The sequence below is a fragment of the Hippopotamus amphibius genome, chromosome 4 (assembly GCF_030028045.1).
Source record: "Hippopotamus amphibius kiboko isolate mHipAmp2 chromosome 4, mHipAmp2.hap2, whole genome shotgun sequence".
NCBI classification, from domain to species: domain Eukaryota; kingdom Metazoa; phylum Chordata; class Mammalia; order Artiodactyla; family Hippopotamidae; genus Hippopotamus; species Hippopotamus amphibius.
In genome coordinates, this window is record NC_080189.1 from 132244197 (window position 1) to 132262431 (window position 18235).

At 41.1% G+C, this 18235-nt stretch overlaps 2 protein-coding genes across 7 annotated transcripts in view; one reads left to right on the top strand and one right to left on the bottom strand.

Moving 5' to 3' along the window:
- The window catches only part of CACNB2 (calcium voltage-gated channel auxiliary subunit beta 2), a 395991-nt gene extending 382209 nt beyond the window's left edge, over positions 1 to 13782 (top strand). Inside the window, exons 11-14 of the mRNA XM_057733785.1 lie at positions 8885 to 9036; positions 10492 to 10587; positions 11709 to 11894; positions 13288 to 13782. Coding sequence (XP_057589768.1) covers positions 8885 to 9036; positions 10492 to 10587; positions 11709 to 11894; positions 13288 to 13782 — 929 coding nt within the window. The remainder of the gene's footprint in view (positions 1 to 8884; positions 9037 to 10491; positions 10588 to 11708; positions 11895 to 13287) is intronic.
- Positions 13703 to 18235, bottom strand: part of NSUN6 (NOP2/Sun RNA methyltransferase 6) — a 78896-nt gene continuing 74363 nt past the window's right edge. For 4 of the 6 annotated variants that reach the window (XM_057733783.1, XM_057733782.1, XM_057733777.1 and 1 more), the window contains 2 exons: positions 18040 to 18103; positions 13703 to 14987 (listed from right to left, as the gene is read on the bottom strand). The gene's annotated coding sequence lies outside the window, so the exon portion shown is untranslated. Of the gene's footprint in view, positions 14988 to 16780; positions 18104 to 18235 lie in introns of all 6 variants that reach the window. The other 2 variants (XM_057733780.1, XM_057733778.1) reach the window with 2 other exon arrangements.

The window sequence follows — 18235 nt, forward strand, 5'->3', positions numbered from 1 at the left end:
ATGACACACCTGAGAGAGCATCTCATTCCTTGGTTCTCAGGTGTGCTCTCCAAATCAACAGCACCAGCATCACGGGAGCATTAGTTAGGAGTGAACATTCTCAGGCTCCACCTGGACCTATAAAATCAGAAACTCTGGCCCTACAATCTCTGGTTTAACAAGCCTGGCCTGGTGATTCTACCATATGCCAGAGTTTGAGAACTACCGATCTTGTTCAAGCCCATCACTGTTCAGTGAAGGATCTAAGAACATAGGATCTGTGTGGTGTGGTTATGTAAGGCACCTACGAAGGAATCAAAGCTGAGGCTAGACCCTGGGTGTCCTGACTACCAGTCCAGGATATTGCCCATTGAGCAGTGCCATGATGCTGATTACATTTACTGGAGCATCTGTCTTCTCTTAGGGAGAAAAAATAATAATTTATGGAGAATGAAGGGCTGATGAGAGGCTCTAAAACTAGCCTTGTGAATCAATGTGGAATTTACGGGACTACTGATCTTTTTAATCTCATTTCTTCCCTCCCTTTGACCTACCCATTACTGGTGTAGCTTTGTCTGTCTTAAGAAATGAGCACACTTATGGGAGTTCCCTGGAAGTCCAGTAGTTAGGATTCCATGCTTCCACTGCAGGGGTCACAGGTTTGATCCCTCATCGGGAACTAAGATCCCATATGCCACGAGGCACCGTCAAAACCGAAAAAAGAAAAGAGAAATTAGCACACATTTTATTCCACAACATTGCTCTTTTGGCCCAGCTATAGCAATATCTCTACCCAAAGGAGTACTTCATCTAGATATACTGTGGCAGTCAAATTCATTATTCATCTTTTTGAAGATTTATTTACTGAATTTTTTCTACAACAGCAGCTTCTGCCTTATAGTCAATTAAAAAGGCAAAATATGTTGCATTATATATGTAATGATTATATTTTTTTCTTTGCCCTTTTAACCAACTCATTCTTTCAACACGATTTTTGAGTGCCAAGTACGTACCAAGCACTGTACTGAGGGAAGGAATGGAGGTAATTATGTATTGTCGCCAGTTTCCTATCTGTTGCCAGTTTCCTACTAGTTCACAGCCTGTTGGAAAAGTTTTCATTCATATTATCAAAATGCAGTGCGATCGGTGTTAACAGAGGTAGGCACAAAGCTTGACATTTATTAAGTATTTACTGTGAGTCAGGCATCGCAGTAAATGCTCTGCATGTTGATTCACTTAGTCCTCATTTCCGTTTTCCAGAAAAGCACACTTAGGGTCCCCGAGAAATGAAGCCTGTTGCCCAAGGATCACACACCTCTATCAAGTGAGGAAGCCACTTTGGTGCCTGGGAGCGGGCGCCCAGGGGCAGACCTCCCCAAGCCTGGGGAAAGGAAAAGGGGCTCAGTGAGGGCTTTACAGATTTCCTTTTTAAAGGATAAGTAAGGAACTTGTCAAAACTGGAATTCTGTGCTTAGTGATTATGAAATGGCACTGGAATTACCGTCACATCACTGATACCAGAGCCATCGCAAGTCTTTTTAATTCTCAGCTGACCACTTAGATATCATCTAACGCTAGCTGCAAAGTGTAACAGCTGCCTCTGTTTGCATGGTATTGTTCAATTACAGAATCTTCTTTCCAAACGAATGAACTTCTCTTCTTTCTGGTCTTGCAGAAAACACGATGATTGTTCCTAAGCACTGCTGTTGGATATCAGAGTTATAATGCAGGGACAGAAACAGTATTCATTTTATCAGCACCAGGTTTTTTTTAATTGAAATAGTTGATTTACAGTGTTGTATTAATTTCTGCTCTACAGCAAAGTGATTCAGTTATACACATACATAGTTTTTTATATTCTTTTCCATTATGGTTTATCACAGGATATTGAATATAGTTCCCTGTGCTCTACAGTAGGACCTTGTTGTTTATCCATCCTATGATAGTTTGCATCTGCTAATTCCAAACTCCCAGTCCTTCCCTCCCCCAACTCCTCCCCACTTGGAGACCACAAGTCTGTTCTCTATGTCTGAGTCCACTTCTGTTATGTAGATAAGTTCATTTGTGTTATATTTTAGATTCCACATATAAGTAATATCATATGGTATTTGTCTCTTTCTGACTTACTTCACTTACTATGACCATCTCTAGTTGCATCCATGTTGCTGCAAATGGCATTATTTCATTCTTTTTTATGGCTGAGTAGTATTCGTTGTATATATGTACCACATCTTCTTTGTCCATTCATCTGTCAATGGATATTTAGGTTGCCTCCATGTCTTGGCTATTGTGAATAGTGCTGCTATGAACATAGGGGTGCATGTATCTTTTTAAAATTAGTTTTGGCTGGATATGTGCCCAGGTGTGGGAGTGCTGGGTCATATGGTAGCTCTATTTTCAGCTTTTTGAGGAGCCCCCATATTGTTTTCCATAGTGTCAGCACCAGTTTTAATTCAGTGGATATAAGAGATTGGGATTCAAACAGATGATGAAGGCTTTTCAGTTTCAGAAATGAACATCAGCAGTCTTCAACATTTCTTTTTTGAAACAGATTCTAAGCATGATGTACTCTGTGGAAGAAAAACCACTAGTATGGATACATTTCTTCTTGAAGCATCACTTTTACTTGAAAGTTAAAGTATTTTCTTCAGAATTTATTGGTCATCTTTTTTTAAGGTTTATTTACTAATATGATGCATTGGGATTCTGAAAATCTCCTTTAAATTTTTAAAAGAATATCTCATTTTCTCCCTTAATTTAAAAAATATATGTCTGTATGTAAAAATACCAGAAGATATAAATATTATGTGTAAAGATATACATATATACATGATATATATATTAAGATATTGACATATGTCAAGAGAAGTATTTTGGATACGTAGTAAGATCATGAATCATTTTGTTTATCTGTTACTCAGATTTTATACAATGAACAAGTATTACATTTGTAATCATTTTTTTAATAGTGCTCAAACCTCTAAAAAACACAAAGTTATTTTTAAGGTGTGGGACTCTGACTGTGTGAATAGCTATTATTAACTGAGTACACAGATGAAAATCTTTGTGATCAAATTTCTTCTTATTGAGACATAACTGACATATACCATTAGATTACTTTCAGGTATACAACACGATTAGACACACATATATATTGTGTAATGACACAATAAGCCTAGTTACAGGTTTACATACAGTACGAATTTTTTTCTTGCGAGATCTTTTAAGATCTACTCTCTTAGAAACTTACAAATATACAGTATTATTAACTACAGTCACCATGCTGTGCATCACATCTGAGGGACTTACTTGTACTTTTGACCACCTTCACTCACCCACTTCCCACCTCTGGCTACCACCAGTCTGTTCTCTGCATCTATGAATTTGTTGTCTTTTTTGTTTTTTTTCAATTCCACATTTCAGTGAGATTATATGGTATTTGTCTTTCTTTTATTTCACATAGCATAAAGCCAGTAAGGTCCATTAGTCTTTTTGCAAATGGCAGGATTTTCTTCTTTGTGTGTGTGTGTATGTGTGTCACCTTTTTTTAAATCCATTCATCCACTGGTGGACACTTGGGTTGTTTCTGTGTCTTGGCTGTTGTAAATAGTGCTGTAATGAACATGGAAGTGCAGGTATTTTTTTGAGTTAGTGTTTTAATTTCCTTCAGATAAACCCAGGAGTGGGATTGCTGGATCACATGGTAGTTCTATTTTTAATTTTTGGAGGAACCTCCATATCATTTTCCCTAGTGGCTGCACCAATTTGCATTCCCACCAACAGTGCATGAGGCTTTCCTTTTCTCCACATCCACAACACCTGTTACTGTCTTTTTTATAATAGCCATTCCAACAGGTGTGAGGTGGTATCTCGTGGTTCTGAGTGCATTTCCCTGATGGTTAGTGACGTTGAGCACCTTTTCATGTACCTACTAGCAATCTTTTTTTTTTTTTTTTGGCTATGCCAGTGGCACAAAGGCTCTTCATTGTGGCATGTGGACTCTTACTTGCAGCATGTGGGCTTCTTAGCTGCAGCACGTAAACTCTTAATTGTGGCATGCATGTGGGACCTAATTCCCCAACCAGAGATAGAACCAAGGCCCCCTGCATTGGGAGCACAGTCTTACCCACTGGACCACTGTTAGCCATCTTTATGTCTTCTTTGGGAAAATGTCTATTCAGATCCTCTTCCCATTTGTTAATTGGACTATTTGGGTTTTTTGCTATTGAGTTGTCAGAAATCTTTATATATTTTGGAAATTTGCCGGGATCAACTCGGCGACTCGAGGTGAGTGACGGGTGCCGCAAGCTTGAAGAAGACACAGACACAGACTGAAGAGAAAGATGGGACCGGGGGACTCAAGACCTCTAGGATCAAGAGCCTCGCTGATTGATCCCACGTTGCTTTTATTGAGTTCTCGGCATAGCCTAAGGGTCTAACACTCCCAGGTTAATCCCATAAACAATCAAAGGCCTCACATGACTGGGGGCAATGATCTTTGTTTGCCTCCTGGGTCCTGATTTGAGCTGGGCGTGGAGAGCAAAGCAGCCCTGGGGGTAGGAGACCTCTCTCAAAAGGATTAAGGGTCTGTGCCCCACCCGTGTTGGCCCCTCTGCGACTGTGCCTGTCTTAGGTTGTTCCTCCCTTGAGGAATCTTACCCGTCTCTGGCTAACCAGTCATCCTCCAGGGCCAAACACGGTGATATAAGGAAGGCTCTATGCACCACCCCTGTTGGCCCCTCTGCGGCTGTGCCTGTCTTAGGTTGTTCCTCCTCTGAGGAATCTTACCCGTCTTTGGCTAACCAGCCATTCCTCAGGACCAGACAGGGTGATATTAGTCTCCACGCCCCGCACCCTCAGCTCCTCCACTGCTCAAGCAGGACATTCTGAATCCCATCGCTCCGCCCACATACTTCAACATTTTCAATGTTTCAAAAAGGTTCCAGGATGTCTTCCCACAGAAATTAACTCCGTATTGTATACAGTCACAGCTGGTTTTATTGCACTTCACTTTATTGCACTTTGCAGATGTGTTTTTCACAGATTGAAGGTTTGTGGCAACCCTGCGTTGAGCAAGTCTATTGGCATCGTTTTTCCAACAGCATTTGCCCATATCCTGTCTTTGCGTTCGTTACATCTTGGTTATTCTCGCGATGTTTCAGAATTTTTCATTATATTCGTCACAGTGATCTGTGATCAGTGAGCTCTGTTACTACTGTGACTCTCTGAAGGGTCAGATGACGGTCAGCATTTTTTAGCAATCAAGTATTTTTTAATTGAGGTATGTGCATTGATTTTTTAAAGACATACTGGTATTGAACACTTAAAAGACTACAATTTAGTGTAAACGTAACTTTTGTATGCACTAGGAAACCAAAAAATTCACGTGACTTGCTTTCTTGTGTTATTTGCTCTATTGTGGTGGTCTAGCACCAAACCCACAAGATCTCTGGAGTCTGCCTGTATGTGATTTGCAAATATTTTCTCCCATTTGGTAGGTTGCCTTTTCATTTTGTTGATGGTTTCCGCTGCTGTGCAGAAGCTTTTCAGTTTGACGTAGTCTCGCTTGTTTACTTTGGGTTTTCTTGTGTTTGCTTTTGGTGTCAAATCCAAAAAAGCATCACCAAGACAAATGTCAAGGAGCTTACCACCTATGTTTTTTTCTAGGAGTTTTATGGTCTCAGGCTATACATTTAAGCCTTTAATCCATTTTGAGCTGATCTTTGTGTATGGTGTAAGATAGTGGTCCAATTTCACTCTTTTGCACATGGCTGTCATTTTTACTCAGCATGATTTATTGAAGAGGCTACCCTTTTCCTCAGGCTCCTTTGTCATAAATTAATCAACCATATAACACATGGGTTTATTTCTGGGCTCCTCTAGTCTGCTCCACTGATCTATGTATCTTTTTATGCCTGTACCATACTATTTTATTATAGTTTGGTGATGTAGTTTAAAGTCAGGAAGCCTAATTTCTCCAGCTTTGTTCTTCTTTCTCAAGATTGCTTTGGCTATTTGGGGTCTTGTGATTCCATACAAATTTTAGGATTGTTTGTTCTATGTCAGTTAAAAGTGCCATTAGATTTTTGATAGGGATTGCATTAAATCTGTAGATCACTTGGAGTATGGACACTTTAATAATATTAATTCTTCCAATCCATGAGCATGGACTCTCTTGCCATTTATTTGTGTCTTCTTCAATTTCTTTCATCAATGTCTTATAGTTTTCAGTGTACAGGTCTTTCACCTCCTTGGTTTTATTTATTCATGGGTATTCTTTTTGATGCAACTGTAAATGGGATTGCTATCTTTCTGATAGTTCCTTATTAATGTATAGAAGTACAACAGATTTTTGTGTATTTTCTCCATTGTATAGTCTTGCCTCCTTTGTCATAAGTTAGTTGACCATAGGTGTGTGGGTTTATCTCTGGGCTTTCTATCCTGTTGCACTGATCTGTATTGTATACGAATGATCTGTATTGTATACGAATTTTGTATCCTGCAGCTTAACTGAATTTGTTTATTAGTTCTAACCATCTTCTGGTGGAGTCTTTAGAGTTTTATATATATATACACACACTATCGTGTCATCTACAAACAGTGAGAGTTTTACTCCCTTTCCAATTTGTACACATTATATTTGTTTCTTGCCCAATTGCTCTAGCTAGGACTTTCAATACTATGTTGAAAGAAGAGGCGAGAGTGGGCATCCTTGTGTTGATCCTTAGAGGAAAAGCTTTTAGCATTTCCACTGAGTATGGTGTTAGCTGTGGACTAATCAAATTTCGTAATGCTCACAACAGCTATTAACTTAGATTGGAACTTGATTGTTGGGGATCAGTGGCCATGAAAACCACTGACAGGGTGCAAAGAAGCAGGGTTATAATTGGAATAAAGATTTAAAGAGCAAGAGAAAAGAGCCAATAACAGTGTTAGTAATGTTTTAGAAGATTATTGTGAAAGAAATGATCAAAAAAACACTTTTATTTCTAAAACTGTTATCTAAGGAAATTCAAATATATATGAAGTTAAAGAATGTTATAAGAAACCTCAGGTACTCATCACCTAGTTTCAACTATCATCTATTCATGGCCAATCTTGTTTCATTTTCGGTCTCCCCCCACTCCTTCCTCTCCTGTCTCTGAATTATTCTGAAGCTAATCCCAGCTATTTTTCATATACTATCTGTAAATATTTCAATTCTAAACATGGAAGACTCTTTTTATTTAAACCGTAACGCCATTTTCATACCTTAACAATACATCCCTGATATCATCAGGTTGCCACTCAGCCGTGTGTCATTTCCCAGCTGTCATGTATTATACATATACACACACATTTTATATATATATATATAAGCATTATATATATAAAGATTTTATTCACTTATGCATTATAAATATATAAATTACTATTTGTTTGAATCAGGATCCAAATAAAGTCCATACATTGTGATTGGGTCCTAGGTCCTTAAATCTCTTCATCTAGTTTTCTATATTTTTTTTTCTTATAATTTGTTGCAGAAACTGGGTCACTTATATCCCACAGGGTTTTCAGAGACTGAGTTTTGCTAACTGAATTACACTGGTGTAGTTTATATAATTATCTGTTCCCTGTATTTCTTATAAACTGGTAGATCCAGAAGCTTAATAGGTTTTCTTTTTTTTTTTCTTTTAGCAAAATTGTGTCATGGGTGGTAATGTGACCAAATATGGCTTTAAAGCTTGTGTCTCAAGTGGTTTGATTTTAAAGACATCCAGGTAAATGAAAGGACTCTAGTCCTAACATTTTGTGACACAGATGATAGTGACTTGCCTTTTCTGGAAGAAAATACTAGTTTAAATTACCTCAAAGAATCTTCTGTATGGATGTAAATGCATAAGAGGAATTAAATGGTATTCTGTAGGTCCAGGAATCTCACAGAATTAGCCCTTCATGACTGCAGCGGGTACTGCAAGCTCCATATTATGCTGTATAGACCTGTGATGTCTGGGAGAGTAGCTTCTGGCTATTCAAATTAAACTTCAAAAATTTAGTTATTCATTCACATGCACTACATTTCAGGTGCTGCATAGCCATATGTGGGTAGCGGCTATCGTACTGGACAGCAGTGATACAGAATATTTCCATCCTCATAGAAAATTCTCTTGGATCGTCCTTTTCTAGACTCTAGAGAGGTCATGGAGGAGGAGATGAACTGCATGAAATTTTTTTTGGCATTCAAGTAGACTTTTGGATGTTTCAGTTTTGTATAAATCTCATAGTCTGTATTTCTGTAGTGCTGCCTCTAATATATAACTGCCCTCTGAAAGCATGAATGTTACAGGACTATTCTTTTGTTGGTGGAAAATATGAGAAGTGTGTTTTTAGATAAGTGTGTGGCAGACACTCTCAAAATCTCTCCTGTTTTCTGTTGTAGTTCAGCTTGCTAATAAGCATCTCCAGACTCTGTCATCTCCAGAAAGCATACCAACAGGTGGCATGTAAACACAGATAAGCCCGTGCAGTGACGGGAAGGCTGGTGATGGTTGCTAGGCTAGAGTGGACAGGAACAAACACAGGGAAGATCTCCAAGTTTCTACTTTACAACATTTTAATGAAATGACTTCATGGGGTGAGATTTTATAGCACCAAAAACAAGTCAGCACAGAGAGCCAAAAATTTTGACTCTCAAAGACTTTGTATTAGACTAGAAATAAACATTATAGCTGCTTGAGAGAGGAATTCCCTAAATTCTATAGGTGTTGTGAAGGAATGGCTCTTTCCAAAGGATACCCGTTACCAGCTCTCTTACCTGTAGACATCAACCTAACAGCTCACCTACCTGAGTACCATTTTACTTTATCTCAATCTGGTCTAAAAATGCTGTAGTGTAAGTAATCAAACTCTGCTTAACCTTTTATAGCGGAAGTTCAGAGTGAAATCGAAAGGATTTTTGAACTTGCAAGAACACTGCAACTGGTGGTCCTTGATGCAGATACAATTAATCATCCAGCCCAACTTAGTAAAACCTCTCTGGCCCCTATTATAGTGTATGTCAAGATTTCTTCTCCTAAGGTAAGTAGGGTTGTTACTGTTAGCTCTGTAATGGAACTTTACTAACATGTGTTTATAGTCTGCTTTCCACTTGTAAACTGGCTGTGTCTTTGTCCATCACAAGGGGTTTGAAGAGAGACGTGGCAGCCCAAGAATTGTTAGGATTCACATAAGCAGAACACGATGATTAGTTTCCTGGCTTAGAACATAAGTGATGCCCAAACTATGGTCCATGGATTCCAGGCAGGGTGGTCTGAGACACTCTGAGAGGGTCCATGAGGTCAAAAACCATTTCCATGATTATTATCTAACTATTGCCTAATACTCAGACATTCTCCTCCTTTTTCACTGGTCTGACCTTTGCACTGATGGTGCAGAAGCAGTGGTGGGTAATGTCTAAGCAGGAACCAAGACCACCACAGCACTAGCAGCTGTTGCGTTCTTCCTCAGCATGCACTCAGAAACAAAAACACAACTCAGTGTCACTTAAGAATGCCCTGAAGTAGTAAAAATGATTCCTTTTATTAAATTTTGACTCTTCAGTACAAGCCTTTTTAATATTCTATGTAATGAAATTGGAAGTACACTTCAAGTTCTTCAGCTGCATACTCAAAGTCAGTTATCCCTTAAGGACAAGTACTGGTGTGATTATTCGAGTCATAAACTGAACTAGCCACCTTCATCCTCGAACATCATTTTTATCAGAAAAAACAACTGACTTGCCATTCAAATTTCAGGACAGATCGATGGAATTTAATGTAACAGAGTAAGAGAAGTTCATTGATAGGGTTTCAGGTTTCACAGGGCAGCTAATCTTTAAAAAGCTACCACTTGTTTACTGTAGTATCAAAGAAGAATATCCACAGTTATCTGAAAAGGCTCCTAAAATATTCCTCCTTTTCTGAATTACATATCTGTAGGAGGCTGGATTTTCTTCACGTTTCAAACAAAACAATATGCTGTGGCAGATTAAATGTAGAAGCAGGAAACTTCAGCTGTCTTCTGTGAAGCTAGGCATTAGAGAAATTTGCAAATAGCTATTTTTATCAAAATAGGTGAGATATATTTTAATATGTAAGAGGTTTAATGGTCATTCTTAAGTGAATTAATATTTTTTAATTTCTCAGTTTTGATTTCTAACATGTAAATATTAGATATTGTTCACATAAACAAAAAGCTCTTTGGAGCTCTCAACAGTTTTTTAAAACATAGGTCATGAGACAGAAAGTTTGAGATCTGCTAGCCTTGAAAGAATAAAAGATTCAGAATAACTTCATGCTGGTGATCTTTTTTGAAGCTTGTGGCTGAGATTTATGTTATAATTTCACTGAGCATCTTAAGTATTAGACATTCTAGCTCAATCTATTGTAAACCATGCATGCTGTATGCAAAAGGCCCCAGAGACAGGCATGAATAATGAACTCTGTTGTTTACCTGAGTGCAGATACTCCTATTTAAAAATCTCATCTTTCACAGGTTTTACAAAGGTTAATAAAATCTAGAGGGAAATCTCAAGCTAAACACCTCAATGTCCAGATGGTAGCAGCAGATAAGCTGGCCCAGTGTCCTCCGGTAAGTCTCTCTATTCAGTATAATCCACTTGATGGCTTCAGATCTGCATTCTATTAACAAAAAAAAAAAACCAAAAGACCACACAGAGAGGTAAACACCTGACAGGGAGAGAACCCTCTCCATTAGCAGTGGGCTTCCTCCCAAAGAAGGGAAGCATCTACCTCTTGCTGTGAGCACTTGTGTAGGTCATGGTCGTGGCTTATGAACGGCTCTGGTGCGTTCCGTGGTGACCTCGCTTTATTAACATCTAACACCTCAATAGTATCTTAAATGAAATACGGTCGCCGTTTCAAAACTTTGGTTTGAAAGATGGATCTATTGGGGGTTGGTTTATTATTCACTTCTAATCAGGGAGCAAGTTGCTGGCTCTTCATCACCGTCTAAGAAACTGATCTGAGACAATTTCTAAACCGAGCAGTAACCAAATTCTGACACCTGAGCACTTTCCTACCTCAAATCCCTGCTCTGTACACCACCCTTTGGGACTCTGTGCTTCTGGGTTTTGTTTCGGCTTTTTTTTTTAAAAAAGAAGGTATATCAGAAGCTTTAAGAACTATGATTAGATCCATTTATAATTACTGGCAGTGTGTTAAAATTTAAAGAACTCTGAACTATTTTGAAGTCTGGACCACGTCAAATCATTAGTGGTTTCGGCTTCCTCATGTCCTCACCTTGCCTCACTCATTTCCAAGATTCAGCTTTTCATAATCTCTATGTCAAAAATAGGCTTCTGCCTGTACTGTTACGCTTGTATTCTCATTTTCTTTTTTACAACATCTCTCTTCTAATGTAGGCTCAATCCCTTTTTTCACTATTGGCAACTTTTCTATTACGCCCTTAACAACTAGTATTACACCTGTTCACTTCCTGGTGAAGCATCTATTCTCAACAATGATCTGCGGCCAGACGCTTACAATCTGACTGTAGCGACCAGGCAACCAGTTTGAGGAGGAGGAAAGAGGAGCAAGACAGCAAGGGCAGAGCCCAAGTGTGCAGCGCCCAAGTGTGCAGCTCTCGGCTCCTTCCTTCCTCCTCTCACGTGGGGGGAGATGTGGGGGAGCGAGTGGGTGAAACTCCTGGTCTGGACCGGGCTGGTGTAAATGTGCCGTCTGCCCCCACAGGAGTTGTTTGATGTGATCCTGGATGAGAACCAGCTCGAGGACGCCTGTGAGCACCTTGCCGACTACCTGGAGGCCTACTGGAAGGCCACCCACCCTCCCAGCAGCAGTCTCCCCAACCCTCTCCTCAGCCGCACCTTAGCCACCTCCACCCTGCCCGTCAGCCCCACCCTCGCCTCCAACTCCCAGGTGAGGGGCTCTCTCTCCTACACTCGCATTGCTGGGACCCAGAGGGCCAGGGCAGTGCTTGTTCCAATCAGGCAGCTCTGTCCAGAATGAGACGAACACCAACTCCCTTAAATAGCTCCAGAGCGAGTTCTGTGTGCCTATAAGAAAAGGAGTGTAAACAGCATCTGTGAATGTACAGTAAATCCCCTACATACGAACGAGTTTCGTTCCAAGAGCACGTTCGCAAGTCTGATTTGTAAGTCCAACGAAGTTAGCCTAGGCACCCAACTAACACAATTGGCTATATAGTACTGTACTGTAATAGGTTTATAATACTTTTCACACAAATAATATATAAAAAACAAACACAAAAAACAAACACTTTTAATCTTACAGTATAGTACCTTGAAAAGTACAGTGGTACCAACTACGTCACTGCTGCTTTTACACTTGCTTCCAGACATCCTGGGCTTGAAATAAAGATATTGCACTACTGTACTCTATACAGTGCTGTAAAGTACACAGAAGCACAACCACTTGTAGAGGATGTACACACGTGACAACGTACGCCAGACACATGAACTAATGTATGTGACTGGACATGCGAACACACATTTGCATCTTTGAAAGTTCACAACTTGAAGGTTCTTATGTAGGGGACCTACTGTGTATAAACCGTAAAATCCCCTCTCCCCATAAGCTCTTAAGGCTGGGATGGAGGAACTTTCTGCGTGGCCAGCAGCACGGACTGTGGACTCGGACAGCCTGGTTCAGTTCCCCCTCCACCCCTTCCAGGCGTCTAACCTTGGGTAAATTCCTTACCTGCCGTGCGCCTCAAAACACTAACGACCCTACCTCGTGGGGCTGTTGTAACTAACGGCCCCATCTCATGACTCTTCTTATCAGACTGGCTTACAGGGTTGTTGTATTAATGAGTTAGCGTATGTGACTGTCTTACAACAGTGCTGGGCTCATATATGAGCCAGTTAAGCATTTGACATGTTAGCATTCTTTTCCTTTGAAGCCAACATCCTAAGAATTTGTCATCTTCCCCCCTGTATTCGAGCAGAGGTGGTTAGGTGTACACCATGTGTAGACAGATCTCAGGGACCTGTACCTGTATTTGAACCACAAGAGAACATATAAGAGAATGCCCTCCCTCCTTCATTTCATTCGTTTAAAAAAATAAAGAAGTTACTCTGTGCACTGTTCTAGGCACTTACAAATTAACATAAAGTCCAATATAATATAAATGCGACTGGACGTTAGGAAACGAATTAAACAACCGAGCTAGGTTAGATTTCATTTCAGCGTTTTAGACACTTCAAAAAAGGGGCTAGACTTGGATGAACTTGCCTTTAGGATAGTTTCCCCCGACCGTGGTTGAGGCCTGTGTTTGCTCCTTGGCCTCCAGGGCTCTCAAGGGGATCAGAGGACGGATCGCACGGCTCCTGCCCGCTCTGCTTCCCAAGCTGAAGGAGAGCCCTGCCTGGAACCTGCCAAGAAACCCCAGCACCGTTCCTCCTCCGCCGCGCAGTACCACAACCATCGCAGCGGGACCAGCCGAGGCCTCTCCAGGCAGGAGACCTTGGACTCGGAAACGCAGGAGAGTCGCGATTCCGCGTACGTGGAGCCCAAGGAAGATTATACCCACGAACACGCGGACCACTACGCCCCCCACCGTGACCACAACCACAGAGAGGAGCCCCACGGGGGCGGAGAGCACAGACACAGGGAGTCTCGGCACCGCTCCAGGGACCCGGATCGAGAGCAGGACCACAACGAGTGCAACAGACAGCGGAGCCGCCACAAATCCAAGGATCGCTACTGTGACAAGGAGGGGGAAGGGGTGTCCAGGAGACGGAATGAGGCTGGGGACTGGAACAGGGATGTTTACATCCGCCAATGACTTATGCCCTTTTGTGTCGTTGGTTTTTTTATTTCTAGGTCTTGTATACCACCACCTTCCAACTCAGTCTTGGGGGGGGGGGGTCTACATTGCAATCACATGTGATCTGTCTTGTATATTTCGTACGGCTGTTGCTTGACTAGCAATAGCATGAAATAGAGTATTAATATACTTTTTTTTTTTCCTTTTGTAAGTGCTACATAAATTCGCCTGGAAAGGCTGCAGTCCTCTGGTTGTCTCCTGGACTTTGAAAACTGTCTGGGATATCTGCCACTGGAACAAGATCGGTTGCCACCCACGTGGCGTTAGTCTTTTCAGAGGCATAGATGATGTTTTCAAAAATGTGGTTGTTGTATCCAGCCGGCCAGAATCGGCCCCGATAAAAAGTGGAATTTCTTGATTCTCCCGATTTTTAATATGTAGGCACCTGATTTGCATATTCATCCATGGACCACTTTCCTGCTTGTACCTCTGGCTGACTAAATTTGGGGACAGATTCAGTCTTGCCTTACACAAAGGGGATCATAAAGTCAGAATCTATTTTCTATGTACTAGTATTGTGTACTGTATAGACAGTTTGTAAATGTTATTTCTGCCAACACCTTCTTATAATTATATAATATATATATATATCAGTTTGATCACACTATTTTAGAGTCTTAATGCCAAGTCAGCAGATTTGCTTTATGAATTACAGGGACTAGAAATGCCCACCTTCAGGAAATTTGTAATTACATCGTCTAGACACCTACCCCCATTCTAGTAGAAAGTCTGTACATACTGTAAATACGTGTGGCTGCTTGACTTGAAAAGGTTTGATTTCTGAATGTTTCACCATCCCTGTAAGTTTATCATGTTGACCATAAATTATGGGATATATAACCAAACTCCAAGGGTTGTTCTACTCCATGCAGTTCACACTTGTGATGACCACGTTCTGCGTAGCTAGTGTCTTAGGTCACAGCACTGGAGTCTAGGAGCTGGAACCCCTGTGTGTGTGTGGGTCTGGGGTGAGCGTGTGTGCGAGCGAGTGGCGTGAATGCTGAAGACGCGCGAAGCGGCCAGCCTGGGCCCGCGGCGTCCACCCACGTGGCTCTGCGCTGCGCTGCCCGGGTCCGCCGAGCCCTCAGGGCCCGGGGGGAAGCTCGCTCCCGAAGGGGACTCACTAGGAGAGCTTCCAACCTGCTGACTCCTCGGCTCTGCTCCTGGAGAGGAACAATACGGGCCACTTTTAACTGTGAGTGTTTCACTGGAAACGTACGATCTCTTGTGTGTTCGAGTATGTTTTAGGGAGAAACGTTTACACAGCTTGTAGAACTATTTCGGGGGGAAACAGATGTTCCCGACTCCTCCCACTTCCTCTTCCGACCTCTCCTGCTGCTCCCGCTGTGTCTCCCCCACACCGACCCCCACCATCTGCCTCCCGTTCCATCCCCCCCGCCACCCGCTCCGACACTTTCACTGTCCGTCAAAACCTAGAAGTGCTTCTTATAACCAAAGTTTCTGCTCTTCAGAAGAAATCAGGGCAAAATGAGGTGACTTGAACAAAATGTTGAGGATGTTTTCCTGCCTTGGACACCTGCTCTGGAGGGGAAGCCAGAAGATGCTATGGCCCTGCGTCAGGAACACCGCCGTCCGCCGCCCACGGGGTGGCTGTAACGCTGAGGCTGAAACCTTCTCTGTCTCTCTCTGAAGTGTCCGTCTGTCCAGTTATGACTGGACAGGTAAGACAGTATTAGCTGTGCAAGCACCTGGCACTTGAAGTCTGTCCCTGGAAAACGCCTATTTTGATTGCCTACCTTCAGACCTGGACATTAAAAATTATTTTGTTAAATAAGCTATTTTTTGTTTCACTTCTTTGATTATTTCAGGTTCTTGCCAAATATTCTTGGACCTTTAAAAGTAAAACTTTCACATTTAACTCCTTATTCCTCTCCCCCAAAGAAAACTCAGAGTTGTAAAAATGAGTTAGTTACGTGTATAGTGTTTTATCAGCTAATATAGGAACCATTTCCTCAATCTTTTTAAGTAGCTCTGTGCTGCTGCCACACCTTTATTTATTGACTATAAAAACAATCATAATATATAAATTTTTTTATGTAAAATATTCACATCATTGGGAAACCGTATTCCAATTAAAGTTACTTTTATAAAATACTTCCAATCAACTTTCCATCGCAGTAACAGATCAATGATCGTAGCCCCAACCTTTCCTATACAAAGTTTCATCCCAGTTAATGACTCTGGAATATTGAAATTCTTGAGGTATAACTGGTATCTTTTTTGCTGCTACCATTAATCCCTTTCAAATAATCATGCTAACAGATTCCACTTTTTAAATTTTGTACCTGGACTCATCGTTTCTCACTTTACTGTGAAACACATTAGTCCAAAGCAGAGTATTCCTCAAAAAACTCTACTGCAGGATTTGACATAAGAGCATCTAATCCATATGGAAAACTGTACAGTGGGCATATGCGTAAACGGTGTGTACGCAACATGGAAATGAAGAAATGATCCCAAGGACAATGGGATATTTACTGACTTGTGGAATGTAAAATTCTAGTCTTTTCACACAGCAAAGGTTTAATCTTAACCGACTCAGTGGTAGAATCATGATTTTTGTAGTTAACCTAGAAAATGCTGGAAATGTTCTGAATAATTCTATGTTTTGGGGTTTTTTTTTTTTGTTAAACCCATTTTGGTTTTTCCTCTGCTCTTTCTCTACTGCTCATTTAAGTTACTGTTACAAAAAGGTGCTGCTACATGTAGGATGTCTTAGTTATTCTGTACTTTGGGATAATGCCACATTTTAACATGGTCTGCTCTGCATTCATGTTAAACCTTCACTGTCAGCTACACTGAACTGTTCAGCAAGCCTGGTTTAGTCATTCATATCAAACAAATAAAGAGCTGGCTTCTGCACTGTTTACTATTAGTGATATTAATTGCCATTTTAGGAATGATTCTTACAGTTGAAAGTATGTTAAATATTCACCTGCACTTCGACTTCGGGGGGGGGGGGGGCGGGCATGCTGCCCATCCCTGACGGGCTGCAGTCATCTCCCCACGATGGCTGATAAGTGACAGCTTCGGGCAGGTCAAAGGCCTCTGAAAGTCTGAGCACAGCAAAGTCCACGTCCCCCCACCCTCATCCTACATGTTTGGCGATTCTTGCCTCTGATTTTGAATTGTGTTTTTCGTTTTTAAAGTGAAGATCTATTCTGATGACAAATTTAATTCCTTGCCCTTTGCTCAGTGACGCAATGCTGCTAGTCCCGGATAATCTTATTAATACATCAAGAGTCGTGCTGTTGGAGAAAACAGGTAATTAGATGGCTCTGGGTCAGTTGCTGAATTGTGTTATATTTTTAACTATTTGTACTTTACTATTTAAAATGTGACACACGGTTTTTGAAGTAAAATATACTCACTGTTGAATTAAACTGCTTCTGTTTAATGGACATAACTATGGTAATGTTAAATATGTTAAAAAAATAATATATTCATTGTACTCCGCATCTTCTTGATTTTTGTTCTTTTATCATAGTTTTTCTTAAATGTCTATGTTCCTGAAGATTGAATGTGTTTTATTTTCCAATTTGTTTTTTTTTTAAAGAAAGCTACTGAAAAGTGTGTGTTAAAGGAACAAATTTTAACAATATTTTTTATTTGTCCTGAGTGTTTTCAATATGCAAATATTTTTCCTCTGTCTTGCCGGCACTGCTTGTATTCTGATATCTGCTGGTATTAATCAAAACTTCACACACTTGCTGCCAGCCTCCTTCCCTACCGTTTCCATCCCAGCCTAGCATCTAAGGCTCTGCAGAGAGCATGAAAAGGGATGGAGTTTGTGTTTTTCAAAAATATATTGAAAGTTGGGGGACCTATGCCGAGCCCTAGAAACAGCAGTTTCTCTTTAGACAAATGACATCTACTGGACATCGGGCAGAACGAGGGATGGAAAGCAGTCAGTCACGTGTTTGAACCTTAGGGCGCCTGACGTGTCTTTTCCCTTATTCAATACGGTATAACGGTGATCTGCTCTGAACCTGTATGGAAAGCGCAGGGTTCCTGCCTCCCGGATGTTCCCAAGCCTGGGGGCAGCAGCCAGGGGCCAGCCCCGCACACTAGAGGGATGTCAAGTGCCGTGCCAGGAGGAGACAGAGGTACGAGGGGTGTAGAGAGAGACATGCCTGACCCAGCCTCAGCGAAAGGTGTGCAAGAAAGGAGAGCAGAGGCTTCTGAAGATCTCACCTGATCCGGAGAGACCTTGCGTGCTGCATGGATACAAGAGTTTCGAGAAATTCCTAACGGACACCTATGAGGAAGAAAAAAAAAAAAAAACTATTAGGCAATTGTTTGCAGTTATCCACTTTATATGCCCAAGGCTCAGGAATTTTGGGGTGATCTGAATTAACAAAACAGACGTATTTAACACGACATGAGACCG